The sequence below is a fragment of the Gracilinanus agilis genome, chromosome 1, assembly GCF_016433145.1.
Source record: "Gracilinanus agilis isolate LMUSP501 chromosome 1, AgileGrace, whole genome shotgun sequence".
Lineage (NCBI taxonomy): Eukaryota > Metazoa > Chordata > Mammalia > Didelphimorphia > Didelphidae > Gracilinanus > Gracilinanus agilis.
The window spans coordinates 598,405,378-598,431,251 of record NC_058130.1 but is presented as its reverse complement, the minus strand read 5'-3'; the positions used below and the strand labels follow the sequence as shown (position 1 = coordinate 598,431,251).

The following is a 25,874-nucleotide window of genomic DNA, read 5'->3' as shown; positions in this document are numbered from 1 at the left end:
GATTTGAACCTAAGACCTCCCATCTCTAGGTCTGGCTCTCAATCCACTGAACCACTTACCAACCCCCTTACTTCTTGACTTAAGGATTGGCTGATTTAAGAAAACATAAATGTAGTCCTAATATTTGACTATTGTGATGTGTAAAAATGTTCTTGATAACATGTTCAAGAGATTAATGAAGTGATAAGAGTTAAACACTTCCAAAAATAAGTACTGAGAAGAAAAACAGAGTTTTTGGCTATCTCAGAAAAAGGTGAGCTTAAGTCAACATTAGCTAGCTACACAAGAATTTAAAATCTAATTTAACTTTCAAGAAAAAAAAAGGACCTATACTCCTATTTCCCACCCAATAGGTTTATTATTTGACATGGAGATTCAATGAAATTAAAACGGGAAGGGACTTTGGACATAATCTACCTTGTGATTTATCAGATGAGGAAACTGAGGCTCAGAGAATTAAGTGATTTGACCAGGGTCACACAGCTGGTTGGCAGGTTATAAACTTCTTGAAGACAGAATAAAACGCATACCAGTAAGGAAATGAAATCGCTACCTAAAGGATTAGAAGTCAAAAGACTATTTTGAAAAGAAACTCTACATTAATAATGGCAAATAGTTTACTGGAGGAAAAAAAGGTTAGGTATTTATTCCTTCAGTCTTCTATGAGTACTGCTGCTATCTCTCTAGATTTCTTTTTCTACCATGACTGACCAATCTTTTCATCCAGGAAAATCACTGTATCTGGCAGCCTTCTTATCCTGATACATTATAATCTACCCCTGCAACCCTTTCCTGATTGGTCAGCACCTCCTGGAACCTTTATTTTATTTTTTTAAAGGAAACAGTATTATTCATTTATTTTTTAACATTCTTTTCTTTTTCTCATTTTGAGTTCCAAATTCTCTTCCTCCCTCCCTTCCCAACTCAGTGAGAAAGTAAGCAATATAGTATCAATTATAAGTGTGAAATTACAAAACATTTCCATATTGGCCATATTTCCAAAAAATAAAGGGAAAAATTATATTTCAATTTGTGCCCAAGAGTTCATCAGTTCTCTTTATGGTGGTGGATTGCATTTTTTTTTCATTAGAAATCCTTTGGAATTGTTTTCCTTCACTGAATTGATCAAAGTAGTCAACTTTTTCAGTTGATCATGATTACAACATTACTGTTACTGTGCAGAATGAACTCCCAGTCCTTTTCACTTCACTTTGCATCAGTTCACATAGGTCTTTATGGTTTTATGAATGTCCCCCTTGTCATTACCCATAGCACAATAATACTCCATCATATCATATACCACAACTAGTTTAGCCATCTCCCAACTGATGAACATCTCAATTTCCAGTTCTTGGCACCACAAAAAAGAGCTGATATAAATATTTTTGTACATATAGGTTCTTTTCTTTTTTCTTTGATCTCTTTGATATACAAATTTAATAGTGGTATTATTAGATTAAAGAGCATACACAATTATATAGCTTTCTAGGACTAATTCCAAAATGTCCTCCAAAATGGTTAGACCAATTCACTGCTTCACTAATAGTTCATTAGTATATTTGTTTTTTCCTCATCTCTTCTAGCATTTGATAATTGTAATAGGGGTTTTTTTAAATTTGCCTTTCTATAACCCACAGTTTAGAACAATTTTCATATGATTATAGAGTTTTGATTTCTTCCAGAAAATACTTGTTCATATTCTTTGACTATCATTTGGGGATGGCTCTTATTTTTATATATCTGACTCAGTTCTATTCTCACTATCTATAGAATTTGAGAAATGAAGGCTTTATCAGAGAAACTTGCTGTAAAACATTGTGATATTATTTCATTGACAATAATACCTTTTAGGAAAATTGTTTTTGCTTTAAAATCACAATTACCACCTTCATCTTTTTTTTTTTTACTTTAGCTTAAATTAAGTATATTAGATTCTGCTATAGCCCTTTATATTTTTATTTTTTTAAACAATTTTTATTTTTTAGAAAAGTTATCCATGGTTACACGATTCATGTTCTTACTTTCCCCTTCACCCCCTGACCTCCCCCCCCCAATAGCTGAAGCACATTTCCACTGGTTTTAACATGTGTCATTGATCAAGACCTATTTCCAAATTGTTGATAGTTTACAGCCCTTTATTTTAACTGTGTGTGTCTTTCACAACATATTATTGGATTTTGGTTTCTAATCCATTCTGCTATCTTCTATTTTATGGGTGAGCTCATCCCATTCGCATTCACAGTTATGATTACTAACTATATATATGCCCCTTGCTCCCATTTGCTTCTGCTTCTTCTCTTTTTTTTCTGTCTCCCCTCAAAAGCCCATTTTGTTTCTAATCACTGCCTCCCTTAATCTGTTCTCCATTTATCACCCCTTTTTTTTCTTAACCAATTCTCTCCCTATTTCCCTACTGGGTAAATTACATTTCTACACACAACTGAGTTTATGTGTGTGTGTGTGCATGCACATACACCCATACATATACAAATATTCTTGCCTCTTTGAGCAAATTCCAATGAGAGTGATGTTCAGACACTGCCTGCTACATTTCCTCCATCTGCTCTCCTACTGTAAAAGCTTTTCCTTATATTCCTCATCTACATGAAAAAATTTCCCCCATTCGACTTCTCCCTTCCTTCTTTTCCCAGTGCTTCCCTTTTTATTATTCTTTCATTTTTTTTGGTGATCATGCCAAAATAATCAATTCACATCCATGTCCTATATCTGTGAAAACTTTTAATTGCCATAATAACAATAAAGTTCTTAGGAGTTACATGTATCATCTTCTAATATAAAAATGAAAACAGTTTAACTTTATTGAGACCCTGATTATTACTCTTTCATGCTTATCTTTTTATTCTTTCCTTGAGTATTATGTCTTAAAATCACATTTTTCTATTCATCTCTATTCTTTTCATCAGGAATGCTTGAAAGTCCTCTATTTCATTAAATATCAATTTGTTTCTCCTGAAGAATTATATTGTTTTGCTGAGTAGATTATTCATATTTGTAATAATAGTTCCTTTACTTCTAGAATACCATATTCCAAGTCCTTTGCCCCTTTAATGGAGAAGCTGCCAGCCTTGTATAATCCTGACTACTTCCAGAGTTTCTGGCTGCTTGAAATGTTTTCTCTTTGATCTGGAAACTCTGGAATTTAAATGTAATTTATATATCATATTTTGTATCTGAGAGTTTTCATTTGGAGATTTCTTTTAGGAGGTGGATTCTTTCATTTTCTATTTTACTCTCTATATCTAAGGTATCAGAAAGTTTTCCATGATAATTTCTTGAACTATGATGTCTAGGCTCTTTTATAATGGCTTTTATTTTATATTTTATTTTTAAACCCTTACCTTCCAGTCTTGGAGTCAATATTATGTATTGGCTCCAAGGCAGAAGAGTGGTAAGGGTTAGGCAATGGGAGTTAAGTGACTTGACCAGGGTCACACAGCTGGGAAAGTGTCTGAGGCCATATTTAAACCTAGGACCTCCCATCTCTAGGCCTGGCTCTCAATTCACTGAGCTACCCAGCTGCCCCCTTATCATGGCTTTTAAATAGTCCAATAATTCTGAAATTATCTTTCCTTTATCTATTTTCCAATGAGATAATTTAAATTTTCTTTTATTTTTTATTCTTTTAAGTATATCTTACTGTTTCTTGATGTCTCATGGAATCATTAGTTTCCATTTATCTGATTCTAATTTTTGAGGAATTGTTTTCTTCCATGATATTTTGTACCTCTTTTTCCATTTAGCCAATTTTGTTTTTAAGAAGTTCTTTATTTTGTTGAATTTTTTTCATTTGGCTTTTTAAGTTCTTTTTTTTAGTGAATTTTTGTGCCTTTTATCCTGCTGTTAAAATTCTCTTTTCATGATTTTATTGCATCATTCTCATTTTTCCAATTTTCACTCTACCACTCTTACTTTTTCTTTAATTCTCCTGTGATTTGTTGTCTGGCCTGGTTTCAATTCACATATTTCTTTGAGGCTTTTTTTGGTAGTTGTTTTCACATTGATGTGTTGTTCTAAGATTATTTCTTGGCCTTTCTTGCTACCATAGCATATTTTTTACAGTCAAATGCCTTTTCTCTGGTTTGCATTTTCCCAGCCTATTTCTTTACTTTGAACTTTATGTTAAAATTGGGCTCTGCTCATCTAGGTTTCACTGTTTAACCTGTTTCATACTTTGATCATTTTTTGTGCTGCTGTTTTTAGAATCAATTCTGGTAGACTGCAAATTTTCAGTGCTTCCAAGATGGTGTGATCCTAGGAAAGATGTAGCCATGGCCCTCCTAGTTTGCAATTCCAGGAAAATCCCTGCTCCTATGCAGTCAGAAGCATTAATGTTCACTTTTGCCTTGGAATTCTGATCAAGGTCCTTACTCCCATGGAGATCAATCCCCAGGTCTCCTCTCTGCTCTGGAACTGTGACCCAGAACTGTGGATTTGCCAACCAGTGCCAGCTGTACTTAGTGCCTGCAAAAGGACCCTTGCAATTTCTTTCTGACCAGTTATCCAATCATCTTCCTGTATCTGGGCTGTTGCTGCAGCTTCATGTGTGGGCTCTGGATAAACCTCCACCTTGGTGTCACAGGCTTCTGTCAGCATCTTGAGTTTTCTTAGGCAAGAAAAATATATCAACTTTCTGTTGGCTCTGTTGCTCAAATATTTCATTTGAATAATTTTTAAAAGTTGTTTAGGAAGAGAATGTTGAATGAGTTCTCCACAGTTGCCTCTAATCTGCTATCTTGGTCTGCCACCTCGATTTTAAGGAATCTGACCAGGTCAACTATGTTTATTCTTTTGGTGATCTCTGAACTATATACTCTGGACTCTCCATATTTTTTTCTCCAACATGCCTCCATTTTAAGTACCTCCCTCCACTTTGACTTTTCAGCTTCCTTTTATATGTTATCTTCTCCCATTAAAATATATGTTCTTTGAGGGTAAAAATGTTCTTCCTCAAAAAAACTTAACTGACTGTTATGACATGTACAGAAATCTGAAGAAAGATATTAAGATATTTTGAATGAAAAAAGCACAGCAGAGTATTTATATGCAAGAATTTGTGAGGGTGACAGGACTTAGGGTTACAGTACATACTTACAACTATATAAAAATGGATAAATAAAGATGGGAAGAAAATTTGAAGAGAAATAAGTTCTTTTTATTATGAATGTTCTCTCTCATTTTTATTGTAAATAAACAACTCTAAAAAAAGTAGTCAGGGGCCAAAAGTCAGGCAAAAAAATCTGGCAAACCCAAAAGAAAAATAAAACTTACCAGCATATTTTGTAGTGTTTGTTTCATCCATAGACCAAAAGCAGTAATCAAAGGCAAAAACCTGCATCAAAAAGAACAAAAAAGATATAAAATTCTCAAAGCAACCTCTTGTTGTAGTAGATTCAAACATGACTTATCAAGACCGGAAGGGTAAGAAATTCTATTTCTCTAAACTCTTTTAATTGGAAGATCTGAAATAAAAGCCAGAATGAACTGCCTTGATGAATATTAAGATTTCTACTTTTATATTACATATGACTTTACATTAAATTCCTACCTATTCAGAATTTAGGTAAAACTCCAAAGAAATATTCCACTTCATAGGAAAGAACTAAGTGATAAGTAAATAATGTTATTAGAAATCAATCCCCACTCAAAACAAGAGTAGCGAGGTGGTTCTTGGTGCCAGATATCTACTAGCTGTGTGATTTTGGCCTAGTTATTTAAGTTCTACTTGCCTCAGTTTTCTCATCTGTAAAATGAGGATAATAATAGCACCTATAATCCAGGGTTGTTGTGAAGATCATGAAAGATGACAGTTGTAAAGTACTTAGAATAGTGCCATATACATAGTAAGCACTATACAGATATTAGCTATTATTGCTGCTGCTACTACTACTACTATTAAAGTGACTTTCAGTGTATGTCATGGATTTCATGCAGATTTAATTCAGTATCTCACCTTTACCACTTCCAAAATAATATATAAAGAGAATTAGGAATCTCTGACCCAGTAATACCATGTTACTAGGCATTTACACCAAAGAAACAAAATAAGCAAAACAGAGGATGGTTCTATATGTACAAAAATTGTTTAGTAGAACTCTTTGTTGCAGTAAAGAACTGAAAACTAAGGTGGATTCCATCTAACGGAAAATCGTTGAACAATGGATACAATGGACTATTCCTATACTAAAAGAAATAATGAAAGGAATGGATTCAGAGAAACCTAGGGTGGCTTCTATGAATTTATACAGAGTGAAGTAAGCAGAACCAGGAGAATAATTTATACAACTTCCTGTTCTTATGCAATCATTTTAGTTTATATAACCATAACACTGGGATGGAAGAAAGGAAAAAGGGAAGAAGAAAGGAAGGAAAGAAGAAAAGGAGAAGTGACGGAGGAAGGAAGGAAGGGAGAAAGTGAAACTAGAGCTGTAATCTCAGTGTCATACCCTTCAATTTATAGATTTGGAAGCTGAAGCACAAGGCCAAGAGTCACATAGTTATAAACTGTCTGTGACAGAATGTTAATCTGAGTCTTCTTGACTCAAGAGTTCTATCTACTACAATAAGTTGAATCTTAATTTGAATGACTTCTCTAAAGACAAAAAAAATGAGTGTGAAAAAATCATATTATAGTTCATTTTCCTTTCAATTCAGCTGCATGTGATCTTTCCCCCTTTTGAATTCCCATAGCATTTCATTACTTTCTCAGGGCATTATCCCACATTGCTTGGGTAGACTATAAAGTTCTTAAAGATATGGGCATGTCTTAATCATCTTTCTTTGTATCCAACACAGGGTCTAGCACAGAGTAAATATATGGATTTTCTTTTTTTTTTAATGGAAATTTTTTAACATCACCTATATTTTCTCCTATCTCTCCCTCTACCTCTTAACTAAAAGCTATCCCTTATCAAAGTTTTTTTTTTAAGAGGAAGAAGTAAAATTAGCAAAACCAAACAACACATTGAAAAAAAATCTAATGTTATATGCAATGTTTCACACCTGTTGAATCTCCCCCACCCATACGTGTGTGTGTGTGTGTGTGTGTGTGTGTGTGTGTGTGTGTGTGTGTGTTAAATCTGAACTTTTGTTTCTCTTCTCTGGGATCAAACTTGTTTTTTACTTTCCCAACATTCAGTTTCAGTTGTTTGGTGGTGGTTATTCTAATCCGTGTACATTATCCCAATCTCTACTTACTTCACTTTGCACCAATTTGTGATTTATATAAATCTTTTCCATTTTCTCTATATTTATTATGGCTGCCATTTCTTATAGCACAGCAACATTCCATTACATTTATGCCATTTATCATTTAGCCATTTTTCAGTTGATGAGCATCTACTTGGTTTCCCTTTCCTTGGTACCATTGAAAGTGTTACCATAGATATTGGTTTTCTTTTTCTCAAAGACCTCCCTAAGAGCACCTACCTACCTTGCACTGGAATACCCGAGTCAAAAAATACGGACATTTTAACCACTAAAACAATGGCTAGAGTTGGGAGATGGAGTATTCTGTGTAAGAAGCAGCAAGGCTGATAGTATCGCATCACAGAGTGTGTGTTCATGTCAAAGAAGAGTGTAAGATGAAAGAGAACTGTAAAATAAGAAGGGGTAAGGTTATGAAGGGCTTTTAAAGGCAGAGGATATTATATTTGATCCTGGAGGTGAGAGGGAGTCATTAGAAAATGAGGGAGGGTGTTGGTTAGATTTGTCCTTTAGGAAAAGCAATTTGACATTTGAGTGAGTAATGGACTAGAGTGAAAAGAGACTTGTAACAGGAGGCTATTGTAATAGTCCAGGTGTGGAGGGATTAGGTCTTGTCCAGACAGTGGCAAAGCCAGAGGAAAAAAGAGGATATGAGCAATGTTAGAAAAACTGAAATGACAGGACATAGCACCTGATTAAATATGAAAAATAAGAGTAAGGAGTCAAGAAGGATACCTAAATTGCAAGCTTGGATAACTTGGAGGATGAGGGTACCTTCAACTGTAACAGTGGAATTAGGAAAAAGGGATAGTTTGAAAAGGGAAGATGATGAGTTTGGTTTTAGACATGTTAAGTTTACGATGTCTATAAGATAACCATTTCAAGATGTCTAAAAAGCAGCTGAAGATGTGAGACTGGAAATAAGGAGAAGAATTAAAATTAGACAAATATATCAGACAATCATCTGCATAGAGATGATAATAGAATCAATGGGACCTGATGAGATCGACAATGGAATAGTAGAGGTAGAAGAAAACAAGGTCCAGAAGTCTTATAGGATACCCACAAATAGTGGACATGACCTGGATGAAGTTTCAGCAAAAGAGATTGAGGAATGGTTACATAGGTAGGAGAAGTAGGAGAGAGTAGTATTCCAAAAACCTAGAGTGAAAAGAATGTCAAGGAGAAGGGAATTGGTAATTTTAAAAGCTGGAGAGAGGTAAAAAATGTTGAGGAATGAGAAAAGATCATTAGATTTGGGAATTTCTAGGACTATGTTAAGTAATAATGAAAATAAATCTATCTTTACTTCTTTTATTTTCTGGAAATTTTTCTTAATTACAAATAATGTTTGCTTTAGTTTTTACTATAGATATATATTTCTTATCATACTAAAAATACCCTTCTATGTTATTTTAGAGGTTTTAGAGTAAATTATATTTTTCCAAAGGCTTTTTATTCCTCTACTGATATAAATATGATTTTGTTGGCTTGGGTTTTAATATAATTGGCTTGGTTGTTTTTAAAATACAACATTTTCTAATGTTAAGCCATCCTTGCATTCCAAGATAGAATAAAACTTGCTTATAGCATGTATCATTTTTAAAAAATTGCAGCAATCTTTTTGTTAGGACTTTATTAAAATTTTTTTGGATCCATACTCATTAATAATGTTAGTCTATCCTTGATGTTTGTGCCAAAAGGTAGTTTAGTAGAAAATTTTATTTCACAATTTCTGAGAATGAGTTATATAGTATAAGTATCAATTGCTCTTTTCCTATTTGATAAAATTTAACTATAAACTTATCTGGACTATGAACTTTTTTGGGGCAGCTAGATGGTGCACTGGGAAGGTACTGGATTCAAATACGGTCTCAGATACTTCCTGACAATGTGACCCTCAATCTCAATTGCCTTGCCCTTTTACCATTCTTCGGAACCAATACTTAATATTTATTCTAAGGCAGAAGAGTTTTTTTTTTTTTAAAGATTGCTAGTTCCTATTCTGTTCATTTTGTTATTCTTTATTTTTTTGTAGACAATCATCTATTTCCTTTAAATTCTTGATTTTGCTAGGATATACTGTATAGTGTTCTGATCATTCTTTTTTCATTTCTTCTCCGTTGTGTTTTTATCTTATTCATTTTTTATTTTGGTAATTTAATTTTTTACTCTTCTCAATAGAATACTGACTTTATTGAGCTTCTCTTTTTTCATTTCATTAATATACATTTTCAAATATATGAATCTGCCCTGAGGACTGCTTTGCCATCAGTTTTTCAAAATCCTTCTACTGACTGTTTTTTCCTAAACTATACTATAATAGTTGTAACCAGCTCTACTTTTTCTCTATCCTTCACAATCTTCTTCCCTGGGTTTCTTACTCCTCCACAGTCATTCCTTTCTTTTTTCTTGAATCTTGGGGCTAATCTGATTGATGGGGCTCAATATGTTCAGTGATCGAAGATCCCCTTGAGACACTACAAAGGAGTTGATTCTTAAAATTAATACCTAAAACTGAAGCTGCCATTAGGAACATGAGGTTTTACCCATTTTGTACCAGCATAGCTACAGGCTAGGTGTGTGGGTATGTTGCATTTTACTCCATTTGGTAATTTTTTTTTTTTACTGGTTTATTTGAGGTGGGAGAAGAGGAGTTGAATCCTAGGTCATCTCTTACTCCACATTCTTTGCTATGTCTAATTTTAAGGAAAATATTTTTGAAGAGAATTTCTTTGAGAAAAAGTAAAATATGGAGAACTTGGGAAAGTGTACACTGCTTATTCATTAAATGCTAATTTGTGAATTAGTATTCAAATTTGTGAATGACTTGTTCTTTAACAACTTTATGGCCATAAAGAGCAATCCAGCAAGGTGCAAAGAGACTCTAGGCCTTAGAAAACTAACGAACAATTCTAACTATTTAGAATCCAGCTATGGACTCTTTTTCTGAAATACAGAACACACACCAGCACATCATATCTGCATTTTGTTCAACATATTACCTCTATATTTATCAGTCTCTTAAAACATAAGCTTTACAATTATATAAACCACTACATAAGCAGTAAGTAAAATTATTAGTAATTTTTTAACAAGGAAAATGTGCTGAGATGAATGAAATATAGTATAGAACTTCCCCTTAGATTAGAGAGGGAACTATGAAGAATTACTGAGATATATTTACAAGACCAAGGAGCCTTGAAAAAGAGAGAAAAAAAATCTCATGACTAAATGGTAACAAGAGTTAAAATTAAATGGTGTCTTGAATTTGATGAAGGGCCCAGAGGTTTTGAGAGCAATCTCATTCTAAGTTTCCTGGGGAAAGAGGAAAAAAAAAGCTTTGGTTGCCAGGTCAAAGGATCTGGGTTTGAATTCCAGCTCTGACTTGGAAAGAACATTAAATCTGAAGTCAGAGGTCCAAAGTTTAACTACAGACTCTGCTCCCTTACTACCTGTATGATTTTGTGCACATAACTTAAGCTTTCTAGCCTTGGTTTCCTTTAGCAATGAAATAAGGCTGTTGGTGTGACAGCTGTAGGCAATTCATTTATTTAAAAATTCCAGAGTAGTTGCTAATCAGCATTGATAGAAGTGTGCTTCCTCACCAGGAGTCTCCTAAAATAATGAATCACAAATTGGATCCAAAATTTTAAATAAAATGATTGAGATAAATTACTTCCCTGGTACCTTAAAGCTCTAAATCTATAAGCATACACATTCCGCTTACAAGTTAGCTTTTATAATCTAGCTCTAGCCTGCCTTTTCAGATTTATCCCCTATTACTTTCTTTCACGAACGATGTTACAGCCAAACTAGTATATCTATTGTTCTTCAATCCTGGCATTCCATCTCCCACTTCTATGCCTTCAAACATGTAGTCTCTCCCTCCATTGCTGGAATGCTCTCTCACCACAACTTTTCAGAATCCCAGTTTATGTGACTCTCACCTCCTATAGGGGAGTCTTTCCCAATTCCTCTAATGATTAGTATACTCCCCCTTTCCAAATAATCATTGTATGTACATATGGGTTTACATGTTGTATTTCCCTAGAAGAATGTAAGATCTTTCAAGGAAAGGATTACTTTTTGTCTTTGATTCCCCTATTGTTTACCCTAGCATGATGCTCTTGCACATATTAGGTGCATGATCAATGTTTGTTGGATTAGACTAAATAGATCCTACCTGTATGATCTTGAACAAGTTAATTCACTTTTGAGACTTTTCTCATGTGGAAAACTGGTAGGGGAAATGGGTAAGGCAAGCAATCAGCAAATTGTACATGCTGAGTGTCAACAAGAGAGCTAAATAATACTTTCTGATGCTTGAGGCAAAGTCAGGGAAAAAAGGACAGAAAAGGAAAACAGAAGGGAAATAGAAGGAAACATTAGGAGAAAGCACATAAAGATTTACATGTGATAATGAATGAAAGAGAGGTCTCAATCTTCAATAACGCCAAGGCCATAAGTTGTCTAATATGAAATTAATATTCTCAAATATAAATATTATCTGCTCTGAGCACAATAAAAGAATTATGATTTTCTTGGTTTTAAAATATATATACATAGATTTGTTCAATTTTGTCTGCATTAAAGAACTTGTCTCTCTTTTCTCATTCTGTCTTTCTCTTCTCTCTTTGCACAATCACTTCACTGTTCACATCTGTAGCTCCAGCCTTTAAAAACCTCCTCTGACAAATATCTACTTTTAAATCTCATCTGAGGGGGCAGCTGGGTAGCTTGGTGGATTGAGAGCCAGGACTAGAAATGGGAGGTCCTAGGTTCAAATCTGGCCTAAGACACTTGCCAGCAGTGTGAATCTGGGCAAAGTCACTTGAACCCCATTGCCTACCCTTATGTTATGTGCGTAATTTGGGAAAAGGTGTGTGGTATAAGGGCATTTGAAAGGAGGATGTTGGAGACTTGCTAAGTGGGTAATCTCGGTTACAGGTAGGCTGGGATTAAAGGAGATTCAGGGTATAATAGGACTGAAGTCAGGAGTATAACACAGAAGGGAAACAGAGATCTTCAGGGAGAAGAGAAATTAAACTAAACAGACAAACACAGCAGGCTTACAGACTGGGATTTAGACTCAAACACAAGCTGAGGGAAATAGACTAGACTGAAATTAACAAACAGGCTTTAGTTAATTTCACAGGAAGGGACTTGTTTTGAAGTAACACCTTCCTTCAAGATGGATGCCCAGCTTCCCTCTAAGCCCAGAGTATGTTGTTTCTTCCCCTCTTCTTCCCTCTTGATAACTAACAGACAAATTATACTAATAGGGCTGTTGAAACACAAAAGGGTTTATTTTCTTTGAAGGATAATTGTTAGGAAGGTGGATCAAAGGAAAGCCCTATCAGTTGTCTCAGGAATCTCAGGTGGGGAAGGGAAGCAAAGATGGAGTCTGAGTAAGGACCTGCCTTTAAACTCAGCTTTACAAAGTGCTATTGCTATCTAAAGGGAATAAATGATGACTGACTAACTATAACTAACGCTGTCAATTAGGTAACCCTACACAGATTTAACTCCTCTCTAATTACTCTCCTTATTAACTCCACAGACATATAAGGTAAGGGAGGGAAGGCAGGGATGGTATTAGGAAAGCAAAATATAAAGGGTTTATCTAAAATAATAATTTCTTAAGTAAATATGTCAAAGCTAGGCTAAATTTCAATATTAAAGCTAGGTAATCAAGGCAGCTTGGCTCATTGACAACCTCCCTCCACGGAAGATCCAGCCAACTGCCCCTTTCTCAAGATTCCAAACCCCTAACAGCTTTTGGAACTCAGCCAAAGCTAGAAAAAACTATATCACCCCAATTCTGCATACTACACTTACCTCTCTTCTGCCTTAGAGCCAATACATAGTATTGGCTCCAAGACAGAAGGTAAAAGTTTTTGAAAAAAATAATGAAATAAAATAAATCTCATCTGACATTCTTTTGTGCAGCTTTGGCAATAATTCTCATTCTTCCTGCTTTTAGATATAATTTTTGGGTATTTTCATTTCCCTATTATGTGGGAAAAGTGTAGGTATTAAAAACATCTGACAAATGGCACATCATGTATACCACATAAACAAAATTGGGTCAAAGCAAAGAATAAGTCTTAAACTTATTTCTAGTGTATATATTTTACCTTTCTTGAAAAGTTTTGGTTCTCTCTACCTCTCATCTACAAGTATTAGGAGTCAAAACATGGTACTCAATTTCATTGCAGGTTGCTGTGAGGATCAAATGACATGACTATTTGTAAAAAGCACTTAGAACAGTGCCTGGCACATGGTAAACACTATATAAATGATTATTTTTTCTCTCCCAACATCAACTGTCTGATAGCATATACAATATTCCACATCCATAGTCCCCCATTTCTGACATGAATGGAGGGAATAGCATTTTCTAGATCTTTTGCCAGGCCAAGCTTGGTCATTATAGTTACAATTTGTTATTGTTTTTATTCTTTCCATTTACATTATTGTCACTGTGTATATTTTTTCTTAGTTCTGCTTACTTTACTTCATCACTTCATAAAACTCCTCCTGTGTACTTTTCTGAATTCTTCATATTCATTATTTCATGGCACATTAGTATTATATCATATGCCTCTATCATTTTTCAAAACTATCATTCATTTAATTGTTTCCAGTCTAATTTGAGGATTTTGGCTAGCTGGCAATGAAGACAGAAATATAAAATGTAACTTTTGTTCTCACTAAATTTTAATGGCAGTACTTTCATTCCCATGACAAAGCAGTTACATAAATCTGTTATGCCTTGTTATGGGGCTGGGGGGGAATATTTCCTTTAATATAAAAGACCAGCTTAGGTTATTACAAATGGTAGTGCACATTTATGAAGATCTCAAAGCATTTAAATTGCAACATGAAGATCTCATTAACTCTTCTACCATTTCTGTGAAGTAGGAAAGGTAAAAGAAGGGTGAAGTCTAATTTTCAAAAGCAGGGAAATAAGGCACTAAAAAAAGAAAAAAGGAAAAAGGCTTGCCTCAAAGACAGTTAGAAGCACGGTTCAACATTTTAACCAGATTTCCATAGTCTAATAGAATTTGGGAGACTTATTTAAAATAATTTAAACTTTATTTTAAACTATTTCTTAAATAAACACTGGCAATGTGTAAGCGATTAACCATAACCTCAAAGTTAAAACTGTTTTTAATATTCTGTCTTAATGTACTCTTTAGAATGTATTTACACTTCATAAAAATAATTTATTGTTACTATTTCACTTGTTGCCTAAGGCTGTAAGAAACTGATAAAACAGCAGTATTTCTGTTTCTTTCATATTCTGATTTTTTAAAAAGACCTAAAATGTAACTTGGGATAAATTCCAAGCACAGAATACTAGTTAAAAAAAATCCTGAAATACCAACTTGGAACTGGGCAAATATTGTATTATTTATCTGCTGACTCTGGGAAATCATCATTCCTGAACATTAAAAGGAGTGGGAGAGGAAAGTAATATATTGCTATTTAGTGCTTAAACAATCTCTACTTTAATGGACCTTGTACATCTGGCATGGGGCCTATAGTTTAATCCTTTGTGCCGGTCATTTCCTATTCCCAAGTCCACTGCCTGGACAACCAAATTTGGCACAATTCTAGGGATGAATAATATTTAGATTTGACTGAGTCCAAGGTCTTTCTTTAGTCTAGAACAAAATCATACTAGTATAAGGAACTGATAAAGTCATTATGATTTGTAGCCAATGAAAAGTTTTGCATCCAAAAAACAAGATGAAAGAAGTGAGCTCTTTTTCAACCTAAACTTCTAAATGATATGGCTCAAGACATCTAACCTTCAAGATACTATTTTGCCCAGAATGATTCAAGATCAGGCTATATTCTACCAGGTCCTCCTTAGTCTAAGCCCATCTTTACTTGACCAACCTCAACCAATAAAGGAACAAGGCCTCTCTGATGATATATTTGCTCCTCTCACACAAGTATCCTCATACATAAGATAAGAAAACATGTTAGTGCTGACCGGAGGCAATGAAGAAAGGAAGCTATCTATAGAGATCTTAGAATCACAGAGATCTTAGAGTTGCTCTTTCTGGTCTTCCTAATCCCTGTTTGTTGCTTATCTAGCTTTTGCCTGAAGACTTCCCATAAAGAGAAGTCTACTTAAAAGAAAACAAGTTTCATTTTCAAACTGATCTATTTAGGATCATTCTTTTAGTAAAGTAAAATTTACCTCCCTACAATTTTTATTGATTAGCCCTTGTTCTTTGCTCTGGAAATATGCAAAGCAAATCCAAGTGATCTTTCTCATACTACTCTACAAATATTTGAAAATAGCTATTCTCCATTCTAAATACCCCCAGTTCCTGCAAATGATCCTTAGGACAGTTTCAAGTTCTCTCCCCATCTTGATTACCCACCTTTATAGTAAATCAACTTTGTAATCAGTATCATTTGACAGTATCCTACCTTAAAATTCATCTGGCAAATTATTGAAGATTGGAAGGTTTAGGGAGAAATGTGTTTGGTTTTTTTTTTAAGTTTTGGATTTTCATACTTTTAAGACTTTTAAGAATTAAATAAAATTAAAGACACTAATATTTTCTGCTTTGATTATAGTATTTTAAAATAATTAATATAAATTAAGAAACAGAAAAAGGGTCAAACAATTCCTACCACAAGAAATTTCATAGGACCAAGATGAGGCAGAAAAATCAGAATTCCTACTGTCTTTGATGGGATAGCAAGATAAGCAGGGTATGGGGACTGTCTATACATGTGTTGCTCAATGAAGGTAGAGAAAAATCACACAATCATTTTGACCAGATCCACTACAAATTTATGTTACCTAACCTCAATTGGATCTCACTGTCACTAGGCAATCTTATCAACTAACACTCTCTACAACAGCTCTTTCAAACCTTTTCATCCTTCCTCAGACCTCTCATGGCTCTCACCTACTACTCTCTCAACAGATTCATCTCAAAAGATGAATCTAATTGCTGTGAATTCCTTTTCCCATCGTCTTTATCTCTTATTACTCAAGGTGCCTTCTGCCACTGTCTCCCATGATGAAGTGGCCTCACCTCTTATCAAGGGCATCATTAGGTATAAAAAGGATGTTTCATTTAACTCTAAATATTCTATATATTTCTATGAAGTCCTCCCTGTCAAGGAGAATAGTAAAATATTCATTTGGTTCCCTCTCTCCATTAAGAAATTTTAGCATCTTCTAAAGTGTGATAAGATCATGGGAACTACACCTAGTAAAATGCCTTGCACAGTAGGCACCTCAATAAATATTTATCAAATGATGTCACATCCATTCAATGTAAACTTTCTTGAAGATAAAATTTTGCAGCTGCAGGGTTTTGTTCACAGTAAGTACTTAATAAACAGTTGCTTAATTATGTTCTGGAAAAGGGCATAAGATACCAATTCAAAAAGAGAAGAGAATGAAACCTGCAAATTATAGACAACTGAGCTTGACCTGGATTTCTGGCAAAACTCTAGAATGTTATTAAAGATGAAAATCTAGGAAAATAAACTATGATCACAAAAAATCAGCACAGCTTCATCAAAAATAGGTTATTCTAGGCTACACATTTCCTTTTTTCAACAAAGTTTCTAAATTGGAAGATTATGGCAATATTCTGTTTTCCTCAGATTTTTATCAACACATTTGATAGAGTTTGAACTTATATGCTTGTGGGAAGAATGAAAATATAGAAGGTAGATGAGAAAACAGGTGGTTTAGGAACTACTCAATGGCTATATTCAAAGAGTAGTCATTAACAATCCCATAATAACTTTCAAGATCTCAATGAAATGCCCTCCCAAGTGCTGGCTACCTTCACACACTGAGCTGTTTTAAAGGGAGTGGCCTAATTTCACTAGAGACTAAAACCTCACAAGCTGAGATCAGTCACACAACTGGGCCTGAGGTTTTCCGTCTCTGCTTACAATTGGCAGTCCTTCCCATTTAGTGCCTCTTTGAAATTTACCAAGATCACCAAAAACAAACAATCCCAAACTTTCTACATTCAGTGTATTCAAGCAGAACATTTAATAAGTTTCAGGGATATTAAAACAAATTTTCTCAGGGATCTGTACTTGGCCTTTTTAATCTTAGAAAGTTATCTAGAGATTGAAAGCTAAAGCAACTTGTCCAGGATCACACAGCCACTGTTTGTCAGAGTTGAGACTTGAACTCAACTCTTTCTGACTTAGAAGCCAGTTTTCTGTCCATCAGTGTTGTCAGTCAGTCAATAAGCATTTATGAAGTTCCTCCTATATACTAGGTACCATACTAAGCAATGAAGATACAAAGGGGGAAAAATAGCTCCTTGCTCTCAAGAAGTTTACATTTTAATCAAGGAGACAACATATAAATAACTAGGAACCTACAAAATATATAGGAAGTAGATGGCAGGTAATTATGAGGAAAATGCTCTAGGATCTAAGAGGACCAGGAAAGGCATCCTACAGAAGGTTACATCTGAGCTAAGTCTTGAAGGAATCCAGCAAATATGAGTGATAAAATCACTAAAGAAAATGGGTCTTCTGAAGAGGAAGGTAATCTAATAATCTAAGGGATGCAATCTTTGTATCAAGTTGGAGAATTTTTAAGGATCCATAGATGGCAGCAATAAGGGACTTGGCACAGAAATGGCCTGGCAATGTCAGTGGGAAACAAGAGGTATACTGATTCCTCTTTCAGACCTTGCTAATGATAAAAATAATATAGATAGCATCTCCCTCACTAAACACATGGAAGAGATCTTTTCATATGGCCAAGGCTGCTCAAGTGGCTGGTACTAGCTACCTCTGGTTTAAAAAAAGAAAGAAACACTAGGAAAATGAGAGTTTGGGGCACCTTGCCATACAACCTTAAGGACTAACAGAAAGACAAGGAAAAGGTATGGAAAAGGAAACCCAAACCTTCCTGATTGGCATAGATTCAGGTTACCTACTTTGTAGGCTATATCTTCGATCTTTTCTTACACCGCCATCATTGCTTCCTCCCCTAGCAGTGACTTCCAGTGTTCCAAAAATTAACTTAGCCTGGATAGCTCCAGAAACAAATTTGACCAGCCCAGTTCTAGGCCACAGCACCTAGATGAGGAATCTGAACCTAGAAAAGGGACAGTGATACCTTCCTCTTGCAGATGAGTGAGTCAGAGCTGTAGCCAGTTCCGTGGTCCAGGAGCAGGTTGAATTTTAAATTCTTTTAATAGCAAGTGCCTAGGTCTCTTTGGCACACCAGAAAATATTCACAGGTAATGCATTCAGGTCTTAATTACAGAAGGTGTGATTATTCAGATTCTTGATGCCCATCTTTACCCCTTCTCTACTCTCTAGCTTTGACTATTTCATTCTTTAATATCTTCACTAAAGGCTGTGGAGATGGAAGGAATAAAAAGAATAAAGGGATAAAATCTTGAATCAATACATTTTTCTGATTATTGGTAGCTCTGAAGAAAAGTTTACTGTGGGGGAGGAGGTTAAATTTATGCTTAAAAAAGGATTTGGAGATTTTTCTGTAGATTTGAGTTATTTATTCTTGAAATGTATTTCCTTTCTCTTGATTAGCATACTGCTGTCAAAAAGTCAATGCTTTATCTGTCTGTTTGAAACTCTCTTCTTCCTTCAGTGATCAATTCAACTGCCATCTTCTCCATAACCCACTCCAGGTGAAATCCTTTTTAATTCTTAAGTTTTCCCTAGACTATTTTCTTTACACCTTTCATTTACCTCTATTATACTATACTTTGTATTATAGTTATCTGTGACAGATCATAGATTTCTCCAATTCTACTACAATAAGTTCCTTGAGAGCAGAGGCATATATATATACACAAATATGTGTATATATAACATGTATATGTATAAAATACACACAGTGTAATACTTTGCATGACACAAGTCCATAATAAATGTTAGCTGAGTTACTAAATCTATTCTATTTTTATATCTATTTGGCATCTGTGTCTTCCTAGCTGGAAGTCCCCTCTCCCTCCTCAAATATTTTTCTTACAGTTATGTTCCTCCAAGTCACTTAGAACAATTTTTATTTGTGCCGTAGATATTTGTGCCCTGTCTTTTTTCACCCACTGGACAATACATTCCATGACTGGCTTGTCCACAGTTGTATCCTTAACTTATTACAGAGTCTATTTCTATGAAAAGTTTGTTCATCTCAAGAGCTGAAAGCAACTGCACCCTATCAGTGAAATCGGGAAACATGATGTTTACATTTTTTGTTTGTTTTGCCTCTTTAAATTTTTGTGCTTTTCTTATGTTTGACCTGAAAAAGTGTTTTTTCTTTAAAAATCTGTATACTCTGCCAGTGAGGAAGATAAGTGTTACATGAAAGTCATGTGAAGGACCAGAGTCACTGTCAGAATATTCCAAACGCTGTTCCAATCTCCTTGGTTACTAAGCCAATACACACAACCCAAACATCATATAGACACTTACCTTGGGTGGTTTTCTTGATGATAGAAACAAAAAATCAGTAGCAGTTGTAAGGAGGATTTCCAGCACAGCCACCATATCGGAGGGAAAGAAAAGAGAAAGAAAAGAAACACAAGGTGAACTTGGGGCTTTAAGATTACGTTCTGCACATTTTTCACTTCATGGATGATAGTCAGAAAACAATGTATGAAATTTTATACCATTAAGTTTGATGTTAACATGAAACTGGTTGCTCCAAATATTCATAAGAAACACAAAGGAATGTGCCTTCTACTTTAATGGGGAAGAATGCCTACTGAGTCATCCAGAAAGATTTTTAGTTTCCAGGGACATCTAACACAACAGCTACAGGGCCAAGAAAAATGTCACCATCTTTGTAACATATGTTTAAATCTTCTAGAGCATATGTTTTAAAATGAACCAGTTTCTCAGACTTCATGTGGATTTCTTGAAAGCAATATTGTACTTTACAGTTACATAAGGACAAATACATACTTTTATTTATCCAGGAATTTCTATCAAATTATTAAGTGTTCTACACATTCTTTTAACCTCATATCACTTTTTAAGCAAATAGATAAGGCAAACTGATATTTCAGAAGGAAGCAGATGTATGTCCCACTTAAAGCAGTTTGTTTTAACCCACTACAAGAACTGCACCTTACTTCCTCCCAGCTCATTTTAACTTTAAAGATTGATTACACAGATAAAATAATGAGCACAGCCCCAGAGTGCTGGGGAGGAATGAGGAGGAGGAAAAAGTAAGAACACCGAAAATTGTAAAACATCATGGCAATGGGCAGGCCACAATAACAAATGATGGTTGCAGCTCAACTTCACACAGCATTTTATTATTTAGCAAGTACTTTTTTTCAAAATGACCTTGCAAATGAGACAGCACAAGTATTGGATTATACTTCTTATAAATGAAGGACATGAAGTTCAGAAAGGTTTACTAACTTGTCCACAGCTGCACAGCAACTAAGCCTGAAAGCAAGGATTTAAACCTACTTCCAACTCCTAAATCCAATGTTTTTTCCACTAAATTATGTGGCCTTAACTAAACATGGTTATAACTAGTCTCCCTCTGTGAAATACTGCCTATGAAATTCATACCATGAATCCAATACATTGATACATAAATGTATCTTCTGTTTTACAAAATGTCATTAGAGAAACAATATGTTATCAACTAAAAAAACACTCAGATTCTTTCAAATCAAATTCAATGATGCATTCTTTGCATTAAACAGATATAGTCCCCTAGGGGAAGCTAGGTGAGGCAGTGGATTAGAGTTTTGGGTTTGGAATCAGGAATATTTATCAACCAGAGTTCAAATCTGGTTTCAGACACTTTGTGACCCTGGACAAGTCACTTAACTTTGACTCAGTTTCCTCATCTATAAAATGAGCTGGAGAAGGAAATAGCAAACTATTCCAGTATCTTTGCCAAAGAAACCCAAATTGGGTCATGAAGAGTTGGACATGCCTGAAAATGACTAAACAAATAGTTCCCCAATTTCAGTCAACAAGAGCCCTTCATTACATGGTCACACATTTCAGACTGCTTACCATCTCAAAGAGGGGGAAGAGGTGGAGGGAGGGTGAGAAAGAGGGGGAGGATTTAGAACTTAAAAATTTTAAGAAAGAATGTTAAAAATTGTGTTTAAATGTTATTGGGAGAAAATAAAATATTATTTTTAAAAAGAGCTCCTCATCCCATCCAATTTTTTTTAATGTGTTCTCTCTATATTGTGTAGGTTATTAATGTGGGGGCTATTTAAGACCTAGTCCTATTCTGATCAGCACAAGAGTTTTGACCAGCTGGTTGACTAATCTGACTGGTTCATCCTTTCTTGGGCAACCTAGTAGCCCCATAATTCCCAAGGACTCATCACCATAATGCTAAACTTAGAGGGCACTCTTAGCTTAGCTTACTTAAGCTTTAAAATACTACCCTTAAGAAATTCACCAGCCTCAGCTTCCTAGGCAAGAGGGGTGACATGTGAATGTGAATTCCACAATGCCCAGTTCAATAAGTTTTCTTTTATACTAACAACTTGTTAGTTCCCCTACTGTTCCTGAAATCTCAAGGGCTTAAGAACAACTAGAAATATTACAAAAATCTCACTGGAGGAAATGCCTCTGATATCAATTAGCTAAAACTGCTCACAGCATTCTTATATACATATATGGTTTCCCAACCCTGAGCTAATGAACTATATTATCCAAGTGGCATTCTTTATACAATTAGATTTTGGGGATGGAGGAACTAATGATCATTACCTAGGTGTTACTCTTTACATAATTAAATACTGACAAAGATATTTTATTTTTTCTTTTTCTAGAATCATCTGTTCACTGTTATAAATAATTAAAAATGCATCTTGGGTGAAATTCTAAAGAGAAGTGTTCAGACATAAACCTGAGAGGTTTTGCAAACAGGTTCATGATTGATAAAATGAAGAGCCTGAGAATCAAGGATCTCTAGGATCCTCTTCCTGCTCTAACATTCAAAGATGCTTGGTTCTGTGGTCTGAACTGTTCCTGACTTCCCTTTAACCATACCAATTTGTTAGCTTCTAAACTAGCAATTCAGTCTTATTCTCAAGAGAAAGGGAAAGAAATCCCATAGCTTTAAGCCTTATTTAAAAAAGAGAAGGAGCTCAGGATGAGAAAACTGACTTTCCACTGAAAGGGCATGGGAATAAAAAAAGGTAAAGCAAAAATAGCACAGAGCTCTTTTTCAGTTACAACAGACTTCACTTAGCTCCCAGAGCACAAATTAAGAACCAGAGTCAAAAGTAAGAGACAGATGAATGAACACACATGTGGTCCACAGTCAGGTAGATGAGTTTACCCCTTCATGTCTATGGGGAAGGAAGGTCCATTACATCTGTACTGCTATTTATCCTACTGTAAATGGAATTGTAAAGCTAAAGCATTTTATTTTCCCTTAAAATGAAAAAAAACAAAGAAGAATCTCTGTTCCTCACACCAGGTCTCATATAAAATATGGTTGAGAGCTAGAAAAATTGAAACAACAGCACAGGACTATTAGGTGGGCACAATAGCTACACCACTTCCCTTTAATCTGATGTAGGGAGCTGTAGCATAGGCACAAGAATAACTAGTTTTACCAATTATCAAGTCATTCTCAAAAACTTCCTATTTTTAGAAAGTAAATATTTACTACCATGTTAATATATGCTCAACTTTAATTCTAAGAAAGCTTTTTTTGCCTTTTATTTCATGAGTTAGGAACGTATACCAATAAATAGTCTTTATTCTATACATGGCATTGGAAAACATCTGCTCAGAGCAGGTATAACAATATGAAAATCTCATGTACAGTATCCCTAACTCCAAAATTCAATACTTTTATTTCTTTTAAAAATATTTTGAAGTCTTTTAAAAGTTTTGTTTGAAAAATTAGAACTCCTGTACACAACAGCAATCGCAAAAATTAGGACTGACCCAGTTAATAAATTTTCTGTTTCACATTTCAGTTAGCCAAACAGTAACAGGATGGCTAGGAAAAGAGGCCAGGATTGGCCACACAGAATGTGAGAGAACTCTCTGAGGTTCTAAAGGGTTTCCTTTACACCACAGCTGCATGCCAATCACCACCAGTGGCAAAGACCAAGGGCTGGTTTGTAGCCAGCAGTGCTTTTACCTCCTCAGCTGGCCAATAATGAAATGACTCTTTCTTCATCACCATTCTAATAATGTTTCCTTTTTCCCCTTCAGGAAACAAACCTTATTTCACAGTTTTTAAGCAATCTGGCCCTTTATACAGAATGCTGAAAGATCATGTAAGAATATCAATATAACTCTTCTCTCTCTCCATCTCTCTCATTTCCTGAGTAGAGTGTGACATGCTTAGAATGGATATTGGCTGGACAGAAGAAAGAAGGATGGCCACTGTCCTAATTCATTCCTTCAGAAATGTAGCCTCTTCCTTTTAAGAGCCAGATGTGAGCAAGCTATTTAGTATACCATAGAATTCATTTTTTTCTTCAAGATGCAACTCAAGCACCATCTTCTATTCTCCCATAACTAACTACTTTGTATTTGTTTTTATTTACTTCTATATTTATTCAACATACTTCTATATGTGTTCATTAAAATGTGAGCTTCTTGTAAGTAGGGATTATTACATTTTTGAGATGACCAGAGTCTACCACAGTGCCTAGCACAGAGTATGGACTTTAATATTTTGCTTGTTGATTGACTGATATCACAAATATAATTTACTAAATACCACAACATTTTTTTAGATGTGAGATATATTCACAGGGTGGCCAAGTCAGAGGGGAAATCTTTTGAGATTGATGTGCAATCTTTGAAACAAACATGAAGAAAAAAGATGTCAAAATACTATACAATAATAAAAATAACATATCATCAGAAAGACACATTATGATATAAATATAAAGCTAATCATGTATGAAAATGAATTGGATGAATTGGAAATGGATTCTATTGAGAATAAACAAAAGTGTTATTGGGACTTTAGAAACTATTGTGTCTGTTTCAATTTCCCTGGTAAATTCCATTCACTCCTGATGGAAGTTGCCCTACTGACTTAAGTAAGCTGATGCAGTAAGGTGTCCATTAAAGAGTAATCAGATGGCCTAAAAAATTTAACACTCTCCCCCAGGTATGTTTAATTTATACACAGAGAATGAATGGTTAACATCTTCATTTAGTTAATGGTGACATTCCCCACTAGTGAACCAAAATACCTACATTCCTGAACTTGAGAGCTACTACAATTTAAGATTAACAGACTTAAGCCTAATTTTCAATACCTTATAGAGGTAAACTGAATTCCACTACAATTTGGAATTCTAAAAATAAGCTATAAAACTGTAATAAAAGTTCTTTTTTCTTTAGTTCCCACCTGATGTGGGAGATAGGGGGGTGGGAGGAGGAGGGGAGGGCAGAAAGGTAGAGCTGAGGACTTTGCAATGTTGTCATTACTATATTTTGCTAGACACTAGAATCATTGGATCATATAGTCTTAAAAGCTAGAAGGGAAATTTAAAGTCATCAAGTTCACCCTCTCATTTTAGAGAGGAGGAAATTGAGGCTTAGCGAGATAAAGTGACTTACCCACGGTCCCATATGTATTAAGTGTCTGAGTCAGAACTTGAATGTGGGTGTTCTTGATTCCAAGCAGAGTGCTCTAACCACTGTGTCATCAATTTGCTACTACTTATAAGCCTTAAATGCTATTCAAATCAAGATGATCCCCTTATTGTCCTATGAAAACTCCATGCTCATTCCCATTTCTGAGCCTCTGATCTTGCTGTTGCTTTCTCCATTCAACTACAAATGACATTTTCTCCCTTCTGTTAAACTGAATCTCCAGGCCCAATTCAAAGCTTAACTCTTCCAGGAAGACTTCTCCAACTATTTTAACCACTGATTTTTGAATTCTCTCCTCTCTCTGAAATCTTATAGTTTGTACCAGGCAATTTTGTTCTTAATGATAGCTATTTAGCAATCAAATAAATTAGACCTAAGTGGATTTAAAATTCTTAAAGGGTAGGTATCACAGTTCAAGTTATTTTTATAAATCCCATAGTAATTAACTGGAAACACAGTTAAGTACCCCAAAAATTCTTTTGGCAGGTTTACCAAAACTAAGTCAAAAATGAATTTCTGAATATATCCTTTGGACAGTTTCATTAGTTCTACTACACTTGATGCATTTATATCCTTGAGTTCTCAAACTGTGAAAACTCACAAGGAAGCTGAGGGGCAGTTAATTTTTTTTCAAGGAAACAGAGTAATACTAGACTTCTATCAGAAACTGCCCAAACTTCTAGCTTGAGATAATTTATAATTTCTACATTAGATAGCACTGCTTCCTTTCAACAATTTTGGAGATATGTTTTTTTGTTTACTGATAGTTTCGGTTATTCCAGTAACTCCTCTAATTTTCTAATTTTTTATTTCTTTGCAAAGCTGGGTTTTCAGTGATTGATTGCTGTGATAAAAAGCAAGTGGCATTTGAAATAGATGGAAAACAGGAAAAGAGGAGTGTTGGTATTCAATATGATTCCAAGGTTTGGGAAGTTATGCAGTGTCCAAGCAGAGTGCTCTAATCACTGCATAGCCAATTTACAAATACATGCAATAAGTACATATATCCCACTAGTAATAGTGGTTATTTACAA

The 25,874-nt window shown here is 34.8% G+C and overlaps 1 protein-coding gene across 1 annotated transcript in view; it reads right to left on the bottom strand.

The window, feature by feature from the left end:
- The window catches only part of KIF13A (kinesin family member 13A), a 226,016-nt gene that overhangs the window by 128,272 nt on the left and 71,870 nt on the right, over positions 1–25,874 (bottom strand). Inside the window, exons 3-4 of the mRNA XM_044667532.1 lie at positions 19,690–19,702; positions 5,290–5,350 (exon numbers count right to left, since the gene is read on the bottom strand). Of these exons, the coding sequence (XP_044523467.1) occupies positions 5,290–5,350; positions 19,690–19,702 (74 nt within the window). The remainder of the gene's footprint in view (positions 1–5,289; positions 5,351–19,689; positions 19,703–25,874) is intronic.